This window comes from Laccaria bicolor, genomic scaffold (genome assembly GCF_000143565.1).
Source record: "Laccaria bicolor S238N-H82 LACBIscaffold_75 genomic scaffold, whole genome shotgun sequence".
Taxonomy (NCBI): domain Eukaryota; kingdom Fungi; phylum Basidiomycota; class Agaricomycetes; order Agaricales; family Hydnangiaceae; genus Laccaria; species Laccaria bicolor.
In genome coordinates this window covers 44,627-60,051 of record NW_001889946.1, presented here as the reverse complement: position 1 = coordinate 60,051, position 15,425 = coordinate 44,627, and the positions used below count along the sequence as shown (strand labels likewise).

Sequence of the window (15,425 nt, the reverse complement as noted above, 5' to 3'; positions counted from 1 at the left end):
CTTTATCGCTCCACCTTTCCGCTACCCACTGCCATTACCCACTGCTTAAGTTCGTCTATCGCCACTGTCTTCCCTGCCAATTTCTCGGCATCATTCAATCTGCGAAGTTTCAAGGTCCTGATTTCCTCTGTCTTCCTCCGCACGATGCTAACCAAACTACCGATACTATGGTATACCAGGTGGGCATTTTCGTGAACACCTTTGTTCATTCGGTCGAGAATTCCCTGCAGGCGAGAATCACTTGCCAGCTGATAACATCCATCGCATTGCTTTTGGTGGGTCGACAGATTTTCACAGCTTCTTGCATGCAGTGTTAACCGTCCTCTCCGTACTGAATAGTCCCAAGGATCCCCAAGTTCGTCATGGAGACCAAATGGGTACGCTGAATGAGCGGACTTTCCCTCAGAGATTTCGACGTGCACCCCTGGACATGGGCGTTTGCCTGGCGGTGGTACTTTGGGATCGACTTTTTGATTTCTGGGACCATCCATGGCCATCGGCAGTGCGTTAGGCAGGGCATCCATTTCGTCTGGTAAAGCGTCGACATCGATTGGTGATGTACACCGGCTGATGGATTCTTCTTCCGATATAAGTTCGTCCAGAATGACACGTGTATTACATTTCGTGGTCGATGGGATGGGAGACTGTGGAGATCTTCAACAAGGTTAGTGAAGTTCCAAGGCCTCAGACAACGAGAACTCACACATCGTCAATTGCCTGCAGCAGCCGCCCCACTTTCCCTTCAAGAAGAGCTCCTTGTATATCATGCATGGAGGCTAGATATTCAAATAACCCGTAAATCGCATCCAGTCCTTTTACCCCCCCGTTTGACTAACGTTGTCATTTCTACTCGTGATTTCTGAAGCTCCGTGTCTAGAGGCCGGTTCCACACCTCCCAAGCATCCTCGCCCTCGGGAACTGACCCCTCAAAGTTTCCAGAGAACCGTGCAAGAGGACACTCATCACCGGCGAGCTCGATTGTGTCTGGGAGTCCATCAATGCGTGCGCGCAACTCTGTCAACAACGCGGCAGCTTTCGGACACGAGATTTGACGTGATGGAGCCTGAGAGGGGGTGGGTGATATTGATATGGGTGCTAGTCCCACCTGCGAGCCCAAGGCCGGGAATGTAGTTGCTGGCCTTGAGGTCTGAGGCTTGACGAGTAGCTTTTGAGCCGAGGCAGATGGCCCAGAGACTGTCGTTCCTCGCGGCGTGAAAAACTGACACGCTTTGGCCTGGGTTTTCGCGAGAGCTTCTCATGCCACCTTTTTTTGCTTATTCTCCTTGCATGCTCGACTGGGTTTGTGTCTTTTGAAGTAGTTTGCGAGTCCTACGGAACCCAATTGAACTACTGTCTCACAATGAGGACATATTACGGTTCTATCTTGTCTGATGTCGGCTTCAGTCTGGGTAATATTTTATTAGTTGTGTCATATCTTTAGGCATGTAACCTTTATTTCTATATAACGCAGTGGTTCTTTGATTTCTGGAGGCTTCTCCATCGAGAAGCTTGACGTTTTGGACTGTTTCAGGGTGTTTCCAGGCCGTTCGGACCGAAAAATATATGAGGTAATTTTTTTTTTTAACGGCCTGTCGGCCGGACTAACTAACCGTCCCGATATGGCATTTTCAAATCCTGGACCCCCCTTGGGCATTGGCAATCATTGCTTCAACTCGATTGGCGTACATTGTGCGTATTTTTGAATTTACTCGAGTATGAATCGTGCTGAATCTCTTATAATAATATATCAAATATATAGACAAAGGAAAATACGTCCAAGCCACAGTTGTCGACAAATGCATGGGATGTGGTCCGAATGACATTGATCTTTCTCCGTCCGCGTTCTCTGTACTCGCTCCTGAGTCCAAGGGTCGCATTCCAGTCACCTGGAACTACTTATAGATGACTCGGTTGATAAACGGACTTGCGTTACATTTGTTCTCCTGTTTGTCGAGTGTCCTGTGTACTGATAAAGAAGTATTTTGTCGTTATGAAGGGTGTCTGATGAGAAAGCGTTTTGACCCCATTCCAATTACGTAAGAGCAATGTTCTATATTTAAGAGTGACAGCTGGGTGTTTTGAGAAATAACTACAATACAAAAAATGTCCATGATTCATTATGGAAGGGTTTGGGAAGCTTCGAGACGAGCAACGAAGAACCAAGATAAAAGTACAGCGAGACGTGGCGCAGGGCAAGATGCTGCAGAACGCAACATCGATAACATGTAACCATAACGCATACAGGCATGACCGATAAACATATGCTGCTAGTTCTGCAAAACTCCGGACTCCTGTGCAAAGGGAAGCACTGAAAGCATGCCGACGAAACCGCCTTGGGCGTACCGTCGGGACGCTTAGAGCTTCCCAAGCGAAGCAGCGGTGGTACTCTGCCCAGCAGCCTTTGCGCGCTTCCTAAGCATCTGGGTAGACTTATTCCCACGAAGTCCACCACCCCACACACGGCGCTGCTCCTCATACTTGTCAGAGCTATCCAACAACCCCATCAGCAACGTTGAAAAAAAAGGAAGGGAGAGACAATCGGAACGACTTACAAGTTGGCCTTGGCAGCGCTCACGAGCGTAGCGAGCTCCCTCTGATCCTCGCTCTTCACTTCCTGAAGAGCGACAACGGCCGCTGTCTTCTTGTGCACGACAGTTCCGAGGCGAGCTTTACCCTTCACGATGACGTAGGGAACGCCCATCTTGCGGCACAAGGCGGGGAGGAAGACGACGAGCTCGATGGGATCGACGTCGTGCGCGATGACGACGAGAGCGGCTTTTTTGGCTTCGATGAGGGCGACGATGTGGTTGAGGCCGTATTTGACGAAGAGGGGTTTCTTGGTGTCCTATTCATAACAATGTCAGAAGTTAGCGAATGGAAATGAAATGACGAAAGGAGGGACCTTGGCATCCTTCTCCTTTTCTTCAGCGGCAGACGCAGCAGCAGCAGTCAAACGAGCCTTCTTCTCTTGCTTCGACTCTGGGCGGTATTTGTTCAACAGCTTGAACAATTGCGTCGCAGTGTTCTTGTCCAGAGTATGGGAGAACTGGGCGATCGCGGGTGGGACCTTGAGACGTTGATGCAGAATGACCTTTTGCCTTTGAAGGCGGACGTATTCGGGCCATTTGACGAAACGGGTGAGGTCGGTTTGGGGTCGGATGTCCTGGCCTAGGTCCAAACTAAGTTTCAGTAAAACATGAGAAAAGACGACGCGACAACGCACCGATACCAAAGTTCTTGGCGTTAGCCTCGAACAAAGGGTTCTTCTTAGCCTTGGTGGTTTTGCTCGCACCAAAAGGGGCCGCGGCGGGTTTCTTGCCAGTTCCGGATTTGGCTTTGGGCTGGTCATTGAGACGAAGTAAGCGATGTTTCCTTCAAGAGAAGAGAAGACGATCGCGCTTCGGAGCTCTAATGCCGTGAGCACTCACTCGTACCCGCAAGCAGAGGAGTAGAAGTAGGCACGGCCCAGCAAGTAGAGTAGGCTTCATAGCTCTGAGTAAGAGCTCAGCCGAGAACGAATCTCAACTACTATTTATGCAGTTCTATTAGGGAAAGGATGTTAGATGCGGAGACGTCATCCACTCAAAAGACTCACCATCCATCCCAAGTTCTCACTCATCCGACACAAAACGTGCGATGAAGAACTACTGCTGATCGAGCTCCTCCGCGCGAGAGTATCTGACATACCATTTTGATTTTGTTGTCTTGAGGAGGGCGTGAAGTTGGCGAGAAGCGGTGGGAATGGATCGGAGGAGGCTTGTTTGGATTTCAGCTCCGATCGGCGATAGCCGAGGGCAAGTTTCTCGCCCCCGACACTGTAAAATGTAAAGCACTTGACAAAAAAAAAATTCGACCCAAAGTTCAACCTTGCATCTTGACACTTTCAGTGCGCCCGATGACAATTTGGTGTGATTCTATCAATGGGAAGCTTTGGTATAATACTAATACTCCNCACGGCTGGCTACAGGGGTGTCGTANCGACAATGTGGTCGATCAAAGACCGCTATGCACCAGAAGGCAACTAGCTTTACAAACCGAAATGAACGTAGGGAACCCAAACAAGTAAGGAGTGTTCAATGTCTGACTTCTCAAGGGCGAGTTTCTGTCGAAGATTCTGCGCAGCATGATGGATCGCGTGGGCGGCACGTTCTCCGCTGAAGCTGTCCTCACCCTCGATTAAATTTTTGTAAAAATCCTGGGCAAATTCTGGTGCATAGCGGTCTTTGATCGACCACATTGTCGCTACGACACCCCTGTAGCCAGCCGCCAACATTCCTGCCGCTAGGTGAACAGCCTCTTCGGAAAGTCTTTCATCACCGGTACTTGTCTGACACGCCGATAAAAAGGCCAGGTCCACGCCCACCAGTCGTTTTTGAATGATCGAAGAAAGTTCCAATCGACCATCATGAAGAGAAAATCCACTCTTCAGTGGTTGAGCTGTGTTCTGCCTTGCATGACAGGCAAAATGAACGGAACTAAAGGCTTCCATTTCAATTGACGTGCGATCAACTGTAGCAGCTGTCCCTTCCAAACAGCAAACTCGGGGAATACACTCTTTTGTTAACGTCCGAATCACTTTCATCTCTTCTGTAGTTTTTGGGATTGATGGCAGCCCAGGTGTATCTGGCTGGCTGATCATCAAAAGACCCGATTTTTTGTTGTCAGTCGGTACCAGTCCGGTTTTCACCCTATCAAAAAGGACACGGATTGTGGGTGTATACGAAGAAATGGCGAAATCTGAAAGTTTTGATCCAAATCCTGTCCCAGGTCCGCTGTAGATTCCTGCAGCATGGATGGGGAGGAATGCCAGTGGGCCAGTTACGCACCACCATATACGCTTTGGATCGGATAGAGGTTCCTATGAATGTGTGTATCAGCTTTAATTTCTCCGCACATATATAGCCTGATACATGCCAAATATCCCAGTGCGTCCAGGATAGGTTTTACAACCCAGACCCACAATTGGTGCAAAATTTCTCCAAGACCCACACTTCTTTTCAAAAACGGACGCATCCCACGAGTTGATGGTTCCGCTTCACGCATCCTTGTCCCAGAGGCAAGCAAATCGGCTCGCAAATGGTCACGAAGAGCGACTGATTTTTTATGAGTAAACTCTGGGAGTGGAATGTGGATTGGCCGATTTGTACCAGGAACAAGAGCCAGTGCATCACAGCGATCTCCATGAACATTGATCAGAATGACGGGTCCTGATTTGGGGAGATGCTCGGATATGACGGAGTAGGATAGAGGTTGAATGAAGTTTTCGAAATCTGGCAAAGCGCGAACTTTTGCCAGTAGCTGATCCCATTCCTTTGCAAGTTTGGAATGATGCTCTCGTGGGTTCGTTTTATCTGCCGTGCTATCTGTTGTGAGATTGGCATCCTCTGGATATCCGGAGCCAGACATCTCTAGACCGTTAGACACTCTAACAATATTATCAGCTAGGTCAGGATGCTTGTTTCGAAGGACGTCGATGGGAGTGCGAAGATCGTTAAGTTGACCCCACACGACACAACGGCCTTGTTCAAGCCATTCCAAAGCCAAATCAAATTTCCCAAGCTTGAAAGCACAAGCAGCAGCCATTGTCGACACATCAGAGATATGTTGGAGGTTGCTGAGACGCATTTCGATCGTTTCATGCAAACCTGCAAGGTGGGATGCAAGCCGAATGGCTGTGGAATATGCATTGATAGACTGTAATGGATAAAGTTCTTCAGAAATTTTAGCCAACCGCTTGTTAGCAAGAAGCTTGAAGCTGGGAATTCCTGAAGAGCGAGTAATTGCCATGGAATAATTAGATACAGCTTTGTCAAGATCGCTTTGATGTCCCAGGAGTTGGAAGCGTTCGTCGTATGTGCATGCAAGGTTATAATGCGTTACAGTGATGCCCGGGTATCCATTTGGAGTGAGTTGAATAGCCTTCTCCCGTAATAAAATTGCTTCGGAAATGTCGTCCATATTGCGTGTTTTTCTGAAGCGAGAGTTATACGACGATCCCAGGTTATCCAACCACTTGTGCATTTCGCAATCTCCCTTTTCCGTGATCTGAATGCATTTTTTGATGAAAGCTATTGCCTCAGAAATGTCGGCCACATTTCCTGTGCAATCAAACCGAGATGTATAGTATCTTCCAAGGGTATTCAGCTCTACAGGCATATCCAAATCCTCTGGGGCAAGGTTAACAGCCTTCTCCAGGCAAAATATTGCCAGAGAGATGTCGGCCTTATTCCCTGTGCGTTGCCAGCGTTCAAAATACAAATCTCCAAGATCATCCAGCTCCGTGGCCGTGGTGGTATGTTCCTCCTGAATGGCTTGCTGCTTGGATGATATCGCTACGGAAAGGTCAGACATATTACTGATGAAATTGGAGCGAGATCGATATGGTTTTCCACGGTTGGTCGGATACGTAGGTGGGTCTTCATGTAGCTCTGGAGTGGTCTGACCCCCCACTTTCTCTCCCGATGTCATTTCCTCATTAAGGGCCGCCATTTTGACTGAAAGCGGGATTCGTAAAAGTGCTTTTTGGATGATAATCTTACGCACTCTCAAATTTCATACATAGCTGCATCGGCTCCTAATTTCAAATTGGGCGCTATATGCTCGTCCAACGGACCTTCGCGAACTGCAAATGTCGGATTGAGCTCAAGGCCATCCCCTTCAATCGGAGATGATTGGTTGATCTCTGATCGTTCGGAAACGAGCACCGAGTCAGTCACTCCTGGAGTGCTATTTAACGGCAATTTAAAGCATGCCTATCAGAAAGTGGAAGAAACAAACTTGGGTACAGTATCAGACATAGAGTGATTACAAGTAGTTTCGTCGGGGTAGTCAAGTGTGCAAGAGAAACAGAAGGTTGGAAACGCGTTGTGACCCGGAATGGCACAGCCGCATAGCCACAGGCGCGTCACTGACATGTTTACACTTGCTTGTATCTGAGGTTGCTGACGCAAACAATTCATATCAACTTCCCCGCGTTCCGTCGAGGGGCCGTCGTCCAGAGAAGGAGAAGTCATACGCTGGCTCGCGTTGGGCCTTATATCACTTTCCATGTTAGCGTTGGTCTCTAGGCGTCCGTGACCCCCTTGTAAATGAACAGTGGCACAGGGACAGGGCTATGGACATGGCGGGTACCCAGATACGGTAGAGTGACCACGTCGACAATACGGCATACGCGACACCATCCTCAACCTCAACCTCAAAAGGAACTGGGGAAAGACAAAGGATAAACTAAGGGCGGGGTTCGTGCATGCTATGAAGGGATATAGGACGCATGATGACATCATGAGCTGTTGCGTGTTTCCGGGCGGTTTTTCGGACCTGTACGTTTTTTTGGCGATGAATTTTCCTTCCCCCTCCCGTCCTTTCGTATTCCATCCTCCTACTTCAACGGATAGATCCCTCCCTTCTCTTCCCACAAACCCACTTACCCAACACAAATAGATTCAACGGATGGGGCGTAACGCTTTCCGACTCCCTCGATACGATGTACATAATGGGGCTACATGACGATTTCAAAGACGCCATTGGGTCTATGTGGGATCTTACCCTTTTTATGCCGTCCGTATGTCTTTCCCACCCTCTCGCTTTGTCCCTCCTTCCTTTTCACTTCTCCCTTTCCTCCCTTCTTCCCTCTTCATCTTCCCCCCTCCCGTCCTCTCACTTCTTACACCTCCCTGACTTCAACTCACCCCCCGTCCCCAGCCAATCTCCTACACCCACTTCTTCGAAACAGTCTCCGCGAGGTAGCGGCCTCCTCTCGGCACACACACACACACTGTCGTCCCCGACCCTCCGCTCAAAAGCTGACGATCTTGGGAGGCTTCTCTTGCCTATGTTCAATACCTTTCTGGGGTTGCCTTTGTATGCGGTCAATATTGGTACGTGAGCGAACTTGTTCTACTATCATCTTTGTTTTCTTTCATCCTCTGTTTCGCGTAATGGTCGGGGTATTCGTACAGTCTCTGTATCCGTTTTCATGGCGGATGAGACTAGGTTTACTCCACTCCTCCGTCATCGTTCACTCATCTTGGCTTTTTCCCTTTTTCATACCCTCCTTCATTGATTCCGAGTCGTTCAATAGCGACGCGAGCTCCTTTCTCTCGCCGGTTGATTCATTTTCTCCCCTTCCCCACCCTTTCATGTCCTTTGTCATCTTGAGGACGTCCTGATGGTCCTTATCCACATTGGCGTTGGGGTGGGTTGGGTCTTGCGTTGAGCGACATTGCAAGACTTCGGGTTGGGCTATATAGTCGAACCTTGCGCTGGGCTGCACGGTCCTTCTCAGACCTTGTGCTACGTTCAAGTTGTCGAACCTCGTGTCTGGTTACGCACTCGAACCTCGCATCGGGCTACACTTTGACTCTAGACATCTGCCGAAAAGATTCGTTCATACATCAGTTGGACGCGACTCCCGGGCTTCAACCTTAGTGGCATTTTGGTTCTTCCTCCGCCTTGATTTTATTCAAATTTTCTTCTTTCCCTGGATTTTGTGCGTGATCAGTAACCCTGGTATGATGTGCGGAGAGGCCTTAGTGGGAAGACTGGCTGGCTTTTCTTGTGTTTCCCTTGTTGGTTGCGTGATGCGCGGGTACCAAGACATATTCTCATTCATTGAAATTCGTGGCGTTCAAGAGATATATACAGGACAAGGATCGATTGATGGTGCGAACCTCCTCCTTGGCATTCCCAAGTTCGCTATCAACGTGAGATGGATCATGGTGGTGCGTGATTTTATGTTGGCCCTTGATACGCTTCCTCCCCCTTGATGTTCCCTTGAGCAATTCCTCGCACACCTGGATGATGTTAGCTGATGATTTAAGTATGACAAGACGAGAACCGAATTGTATTTGTACTGTAAGAATCACTCCACCGAAAGCTTGACGGAATCGTGCCCTAATTTAATACTAGTATGTCTCTTGAAGGTCTGAAGGGAGAGAACGTTCCGAGCGTTTGTCCCATTGTTTTCAAGATAAAAAGAAAAATCCGACTGGAAACATCGAATGTAAAATCATCATTGAAGGTGTATCAGCGAAAGGCGTCGGTAGGATGCCAAGACGAGTCTGCTTTTCCGAGACAACCTGCAGGATAAGTCAGGTTCTCAGGTTTTTAAATGTTTGAATGAGATCGTCGAATTCGCCGAATTTGAAAACCGGCTTTAGATAGAATGCATAAACCAACAAAGGAAAGCTACGTCTCCATGCTTGATCGGCTGCAGGCATGCATCATTACCCATGCTTATTTTAAAGGGCCCCATGAACATGGAAAAAACAACTCTGGAATCTGGTGAGCCACGACAAATCCTGCCGATACGTCCTTCTGTCTGCCTAGTTCGCCCCGTAATTGTGTTATTGCCGCAAAGTTGGAAATTATCACATGAATCACTGTTCGATACGTCCAAAGAAATCGGACCCAGCAAATAAGCGAGTTGCGATCCTCGTTTCTTTAGCTCAAAAATAAATATACCGGACGCAGGGCCATCGATTTTTTGGGGAGCTGATCCAACACAGCCAGGAGTCGTTCAGGTTTCTGAGAATATAGTTATAAACATAAGTGGTTAGCCCAAGGGTGAGCCAAAACCACCCGACAGATTGAGTCACAAGAGCGAACCCTGAAATCCGAAGGGTCGAATGAATAGGTACCGTACCTTTTTTTTAGTTGCAGCCCATAAATTTTCGCGCTTGACAAAGTGCATGTAAAGAGGTTTCAAATCCAAAGTCAAACGTCAGAATGGGTCATCATTATCCTTATCCTTTCGTCATAATCTACATCGAAATCAGAGTACTTAGAGGTTCTTGACCTAAGCAAACTTTGTGTGAAAGATCAGCGGTTCTCGGCTCTATCCGAGATACTTATATCTCCCTTGATGGCAGGCATCATCCAGATCAGACCGCACCTGAGTGGGCGAAGTCTCCCCAAGAACCACCGAAAAACTAATCATGCGGCCGAAAATATAAAAGCTCAAGCTTAATTCCCCAGCATTCTTCCGTTCGGTTCGATCGCGTTCCCTCAACGTTCTCGTTGATATGGCAGACTCCGCTCCGTTATCACAAATCGTGCTCAACGATACGTGCGTACCAATTTGAATCGAGCTAATAACATCAAGACGTCTGATCTCTCTCTCGACACAGTTTGGGTGCAGCTTATATCGGGGTTGTCGTTTCTGGATGGTGAGTGTCTATGGTATCCATTTATAACCGTTCTGCTGACTGCTCAACAGCCTTTTTGGGGGTCTGAATCTCTTTTTCCCTTCGCTGTTTCTCAAAGTTCTGACGGGATTGTCTCAGTTTCTTGTGTTCAAGCCTGGTACTACTTTACCCACCAAAGCGATCGGTGGCACTTGAAAGCCCTGGTAAGTATCAACGTTGAGATTTCCCTCTCCCTTGAAGTGATGGTTCTGCATAGGTTGGGGCTGTGATGCTGACGGACACCATACACCAAGGTCTCATCACTCACACTGGTAGAATCATCCCCACTGTATCGCCGTATGATAAGTTGACGATTCCTCGCAGTTTACACGTATACCATCACGAACTGGGGTAATGTGTCTTTTCTTGGCGAGCTCGTTCAGTACGTGATGATGCTTCTGTCTCTTATACTCACTTTTCGACCTTTGAATACAGAACACTGTTGGTCGAGGTCTTGTTTAATGTGCGTCTCCCAATTATTTGCACTTGTAGGTGAATTGAATCGCAGTTTGTTGGTAGGGACTCACCACGGTCATGGTGCAATGGCGAGCCCCTACGCCCCCTGTTCTAAAGTTCCTTTTTGATTGACTTCTGTTACGTTATAGCTTCCTTGCAACGCGTATCTGGCGATGTCAGTTTCCTTTCACTGTAATTTCTTTACCATTAAATCTCATTAAATTTACAGTGAGCGATCGAAAAGTGTGGCTCATCGTCATCGTTGTATGTGCTTAATTTTGAGCTGTGGACTGCGGCTAACAGTGGCACAGGTTTTACTTATCTTCGGGGAGTTTGGTTCGTCACCATCGGTTGCTCATCTCAATTACCACTTTACTCAATTGCGCAACAGGAGTCAACTTAGGTCCTCAACGATGCTGTATTCTCATGTAAAATTACTGACTTGATTTACTCAATTAGCTTATACGATCATATCGTAGGTGAACCCACCTCCCGACCTGCCTCAATTGTAGTAACTAGCAAACACAGGCTACGATATAAAACCGTCGCTGAACTCGCTCACCTGGAGGTGAAGAGTAATCATTAGACTTCATATTCCTCTAACATCAATTTCTCTGCCAATGAATAGGGACTATCGCTCGCAACCAACGCTCTAGCAGCGGCGGGCGACGTCGTCATCGCCGCCTCATTGTGCACAATCTTACACCGCTCTCGCACCGGCTTCCACAGGTACTGTCAAATTTTCCGTTCCCCTCTTGGCATGACCAACTCTTTCACCCAGATCGGATACGATCATTACTAAACTCGTACGTGCATATTCTTTCCTTTGTCTCAGTTTGAATGAACATTGCGCAGATAGTCTTCTCCGTCAATACCGGACTTCTCACCAGGTAGACCCAAGTCACCAAATTCATTCGTGAAGCAGTCTCATAAATTCATTTCATACAGCCTTTGCGCCTTAGCTTCCCTCGTTTCGGTAAGTTTTCCTTTCTTAGTCTTATAATATATGATGTATGATAAGCATTCATCGCCAGATCCTCGCGTGGCCGACGACGTATATTTACATCGCTTTTTTCTTCTGCATAGGACGCCGTAAGATTTGCCTTCTCTTCTCGCTGCAGACAATCATTTAATACTAAATATAGTCTATACAAACTCTCTACTCGCAACACTCAATGCGCGGAAGAAGATTCGTGAGCTCTCCGATGGCATTGAAAGCACCAGTGGAAATAATCTGTCATTGAACTCGATGGGAAAGAGCAAGACCGGAAAGATTTCATCCAGTCGAGTAAGTTTCGTCGTCTTGAGTCTTCCTATTCAAGTAATGTTTCAGCAGCAGCAGAATATCTCAATCAAGATTGATACACAGAAAGAATTCGCCACGGATTCTGGGAACGATATGACAAAGGGTTCGGCTATAAAAGTGGCAAGTCATGCATCCCTCTCCGGCATGTGACAGCTCATTTTTCTACAGGGTTCTGGATATATTGGAGCGGAGCCTGGATATGATTCAGCTTGAAGCGTGCTTCGAAATTGCTTCGAAAGTTGGAGCGCGGTGGACGGATTTTGATCGAAAAAATTATATCTCATTTATAAAAAAAGAGAATACCCTCCAATAATTCGTTGCTAAAGACGCAGACCGCACAGCTGCGCTAATATTGCACTACTATATCTATTTAGTATTGCATCCACGACTCAAACGCAACGCGGTTGTTTGTCTATCGTTTTTAATCGTCTTCCAAAGTTCGGCGTGAGCTCTGAGTCGGAGTTTGGAATTACATCAGCAAGACGTTGTTGCTATAGCATTTCTTCCGCCTGGCCCAGGTTTTGGGAATGCATAGTCCATGCAGCTGTGCAGTCCGAAGTGAAACAATTTCTGTTGATTTCTGCATCTTCGCTTCGTAGAGCTCCCGGACGACACTGGACGCTCTTGGACGGCACAGCTCCCGGACGACACCGCACACATCTTTTCCACACTCATACCCACGACTTCACATCCCTACATTCAAGAATGACAGTGGCGAGACTGCTGCCATGGTTTGGCCATGGTGTGGCGCTGAGGCAACGACGACGAGAGTCGCTGTAACAGAGGATAGCTGTGCTGAGCTCTGAGGAGGGTCAAAAGCTGACGAGGACTGAAGGTCAGTAACCGGTATGCACGCTCAGAGAACTAAATGTTTGACAGCGTGTCTAAGCAGGGAATTTGGCTGACTCGCCGCCGGAAGTAACCACTGGATGGATCAGTACCTCTTCAAACTTCAACGAGCCTAACATTCCAGGTATAACAAGCCACCTTCAGTCCTCATGACCTCCTAATTGTAACGGGTTGCACTCGAAAACCTTCGAGACCAATCGAAAAAAGCCCACCACTGTGACTGTCGACAATTTCTTCCGGCAAGTGGCCATCTTATACTATCACAGATGCGGATTTCAGTCGTCTCGAGCCGTCGAGCCCATCACTGACCCAATGAGGGAAACGCTTAGAGTTCCTCAGCGTCCGTGTCGTGCCACAAAAACGACAGCGGCGGCAGGATTTTCCGTGAAGAGAAGTAGAATAAGGAGCGTGTGCGCTGACGTTGCAAGGAATGCGTGAAATAACGGCGGGAAGGAACAACCGGGTCCCGATACACAACTGTAGCGTCTAAATAAGGTACTACATTTTGTGGGACTAACTAGCTGTTCTGGTGCATTGAAGAACCTCAAAAAACCTTACAATTTAAATAATTACCCCAAAGTCAGCCAACTGCACAATGCCTTCACAACTTGGTTTTGACTACGACAGGGGGGGTTCGGAATGACTGACGGCGGTTGCCGGTCCGACTCAACCAAACACAACTCAAACACGAGTGTGACTCACCTGAGTCCTGACCAGTACTTGACCAGTACTTATGAACAACCCTGCCTCGCCTTGCATTGGTATGTACCCACGCCTCGCAGTGTGAAAGACAAGGGTTCGGGATGACTCAGAGTGAGTCCCAAATTAGTAATCCCGCTAGGAAATATCTGACCATGACTCTGATTGTCCTAGAACCCTGCCTCGTGGTTGTGTGGTTATAAACTCTTGGAAAACGTTTTGGTGCTCATCCGCCACTTCAGCCACCTCGCAACATGTCCACCGTCCTCTCTGAGCTTTCCGCTGTTCGTGACGCTATCAAAAAGGAGCAACCCTTCTGCACTAGTACCTACCCTTTGACCGACAACGGTGGACCGCTTTTTTTTCTCACTGACGGCGGCGAGGGGTAAGACGATCCCTCCGACCCATTCGGCTTATCCGATTTAAACTCTCGTTTTTCCTTTTGATAGCGCGCAATATATAGATCTCGCCAACGCGGATGATCTCAAACTCCAAACTCTGGTAGGAGCCTGCGAGCGAGCCGCTTTCGGCCTCGACAACAAAGACGTTTTGGATGAAACCTATCGAAAAGCATGGAAGATGGATAGTTCAAATTTCTTGACGCGTCTTGATGTCGTCAACGCAGGGATCATGGACCACGTTTGCGCCAAGCTCGTGCAAAATACGGAAAGGAAAGTTCGGTCGGAGATCTATAAACTGAACGTCTACGGTGAGTACCATGAGAAAAATTCACGAAATACAGAACTTACAACCGCGTCTGCAGGTCCCGGATCGTTCTTCAAAGCGCACAAGGACACGCCACGCAGTGAGAACATGTTTGCCTCCCTGGTTGTCGTTTTCCCCACTCGCCACGAAGGAGGAGCCCTTCATTTTCGTCACAAGGGTGAGGAATGGACCTTTGATTCTGCAACCATAACTTCTGCCCAAGAAATTCCGTCGATCGCCTATGTTGCGTTTTATAGCGATGTCGAGCACGAAGTTTCCATGGTCACCTCTGGCCATCGTGTCACCTTGACTTACAACCTCTATTACGACGACACCACATCTGTTACCTCCAACGATTGGATTAAAGAAGACGAAGCGGCTCTCCGCGAGTCTCTATCCTCCTTGCTACAGAATCCCGATGTACTCCCACGTGGCGGTTATCTCGGTTTTGGACTCGACTTTATGTACCCGACTGCAGCGGAAACTAAACTAAAGGACCTCATAAACTCCCTCAAAGGCAGCGACGCCATGATCAAACGCGTTTTGGAACAGCTCAGTCTCAATCCCAAGCTGACGGTCATATATAAAGCGTCAGAAAAAGGATACGAGACGGTTGAGGAGGACGGGCGCACAAAGTATCGGCGTACGATCACAATCACTCATGTCATGTTGGACGAGATGGATCGGTTTCCGGATTGGCAGATCGAGGAAGGAATTGTGGACGCGTTATTGGGTGTGGGCGGGGTAGCGATCTGTGATGCAGATGAAGAAAGTACATCCAGCGACGACGGCAATCGTAGGAGCCGCATCAAAGCCAAGAAAGTTTTGTGGATCACACCTCTTACATCGTTCTCCCGCGTCAAAACGTCCTACATCGCCTATGGCAATCAGGCATCGCTCGGTTACAGTTATGGAAACCTTTGCCTCGTCGTGAAGAAAGCGGGGCCGGATTTTGATGAGAAGAAGCAGGCGGGCAAAAGAAGGCGGGTGATTTGAATATTTTTTCATCTCTCCACCCGCAAGGTGACTAAGTACATCTACTTTTTGAAGAACGTCGTTTGATTTTCTGTTAAGAGGTGGTCTACATTTAGCTTGAGGGTTTATTTCAAACATTGAAATAAATTTTGGAATAAACTCCGAACTTCTCATGAAAGCCTCGTGCGCGTTGCAGGGTTCGGGATGACTCCAAGTCGCCTGTAGGGTGTGGGCGACAACCCGTGACAAGA

The 15,425-nt window shown here is 48.0% G+C and overlaps 6 protein-coding genes across 6 annotated transcripts; 3 read left to right on the top strand and 3 right to left on the bottom strand.

The window, feature by feature from the left end:
- Nucleotides 1-2: 2 nt before the first annotated feature.
- On the bottom strand, nt 3-771 carry LACBIDRAFT_316580 (uncharacterized protein; the record flags this gene model as incomplete). Its single annotated transcript, XM_001889891.1, has 2 exons — nt 3-654; nt 704-771. 2 exons carry the CDS (start codon nt 769-771, stop codon nt 3-5), a joined length of 720 nt encoding a protein of 239 aa, XP_001889926.1.
- A 794-nt stretch (nt 772-1,565) lies between these two features.
- On the top strand, nt 1,566-1,902 carry LACBIDRAFT_241535 (riboflavine-aldehyde-forming enzyme; the record flags this gene model as incomplete). The annotated part of the gene is made up of 2 exons (XM_001889922.1): nt 1,566-1,689; nt 1,760-1,902. Coding segments are annotated over 2 exons (267 nt in total), but the record flags the coding sequence as incomplete, so codon positions are not given.
- Nucleotides 1,903-2,354: 452 nt separating this feature from the next.
- Nucleotides 2,355-3,488, bottom strand: LACBIDRAFT_316579 (60S ribosomal protein L8; the record flags this gene model as incomplete). Its single annotated transcript, XM_001889890.1, has 5 exons — nt 2,355-2,487; nt 2,553-2,845; nt 2,903-3,168; nt 3,224-3,341; nt 3,429-3,488. The coding sequence occupies 5 exons, from the start codon at nt 3,486-3,488 to the stop codon at nt 2,355-2,357; spliced, it is 870 nt and encodes a 289-aa protein (XP_001889925.1).
- A 16-nt stretch (nt 3,489-3,504) lies between these two features.
- LACBIDRAFT_335047 (uncharacterized protein) lies at nt 3,505-7,491 on the bottom strand (the record flags this gene model as incomplete). The annotated part of the gene is made up of 8 exons (XM_001889889.1): nt 3,505-3,525; nt 3,596-3,678; nt 4,036-4,782; nt 4,827-4,858; nt 4,961-6,494; nt 6,614-6,726; nt 6,913-7,081; nt 7,428-7,491. 8 exons carry the CDS (start codon nt 7,489-7,491, stop codon nt 3,505-3,507), a joined length of 2,763 nt encoding a protein of 920 aa, XP_001889924.1.
- A 2,531-nt stretch (nt 7,492-10,022) lies between these two features.
- LACBIDRAFT_335046 (uncharacterized protein) lies at nt 10,023-12,159 on the top strand (the record flags this gene model as incomplete). Its single annotated transcript, XM_001889921.1, has 18 exons — nt 10,023-10,066; nt 10,139-10,166; nt 10,217-10,348; nt 10,402-10,456; nt 10,509-10,566; nt 10,620-10,647; nt 10,704-10,756; nt 10,790-10,815; nt 10,870-10,904; nt 11,100-11,115; nt 11,153-11,208; nt 11,269-11,369; nt 11,422-11,446; nt 11,496-11,530; nt 11,589-11,616; nt 11,675-11,732; nt 11,786-11,928; nt 12,115-12,159. The coding sequence occupies 18 exons, from the start codon at nt 10,023-10,025 to the stop codon at nt 12,157-12,159; spliced, it is 966 nt and encodes a 321-aa protein (XP_001889956.1).
- A 1,589-nt stretch (nt 12,160-13,748) lies between these two features.
- Nucleotides 13,749-15,195, top strand: LACBIDRAFT_316575 (uncharacterized protein; the record flags this gene model as incomplete). Its single annotated transcript, XM_001889920.1, has 3 exons — nt 13,749-13,879; nt 13,944-14,203; nt 14,258-15,195. The coding sequence occupies 3 exons, from the start codon at nt 13,749-13,751 to the stop codon at nt 15,193-15,195; spliced, it is 1,329 nt and encodes a 442-aa protein (XP_001889955.1).
- Nucleotides 15,196-15,425: the final 230 nt, after the last annotated feature.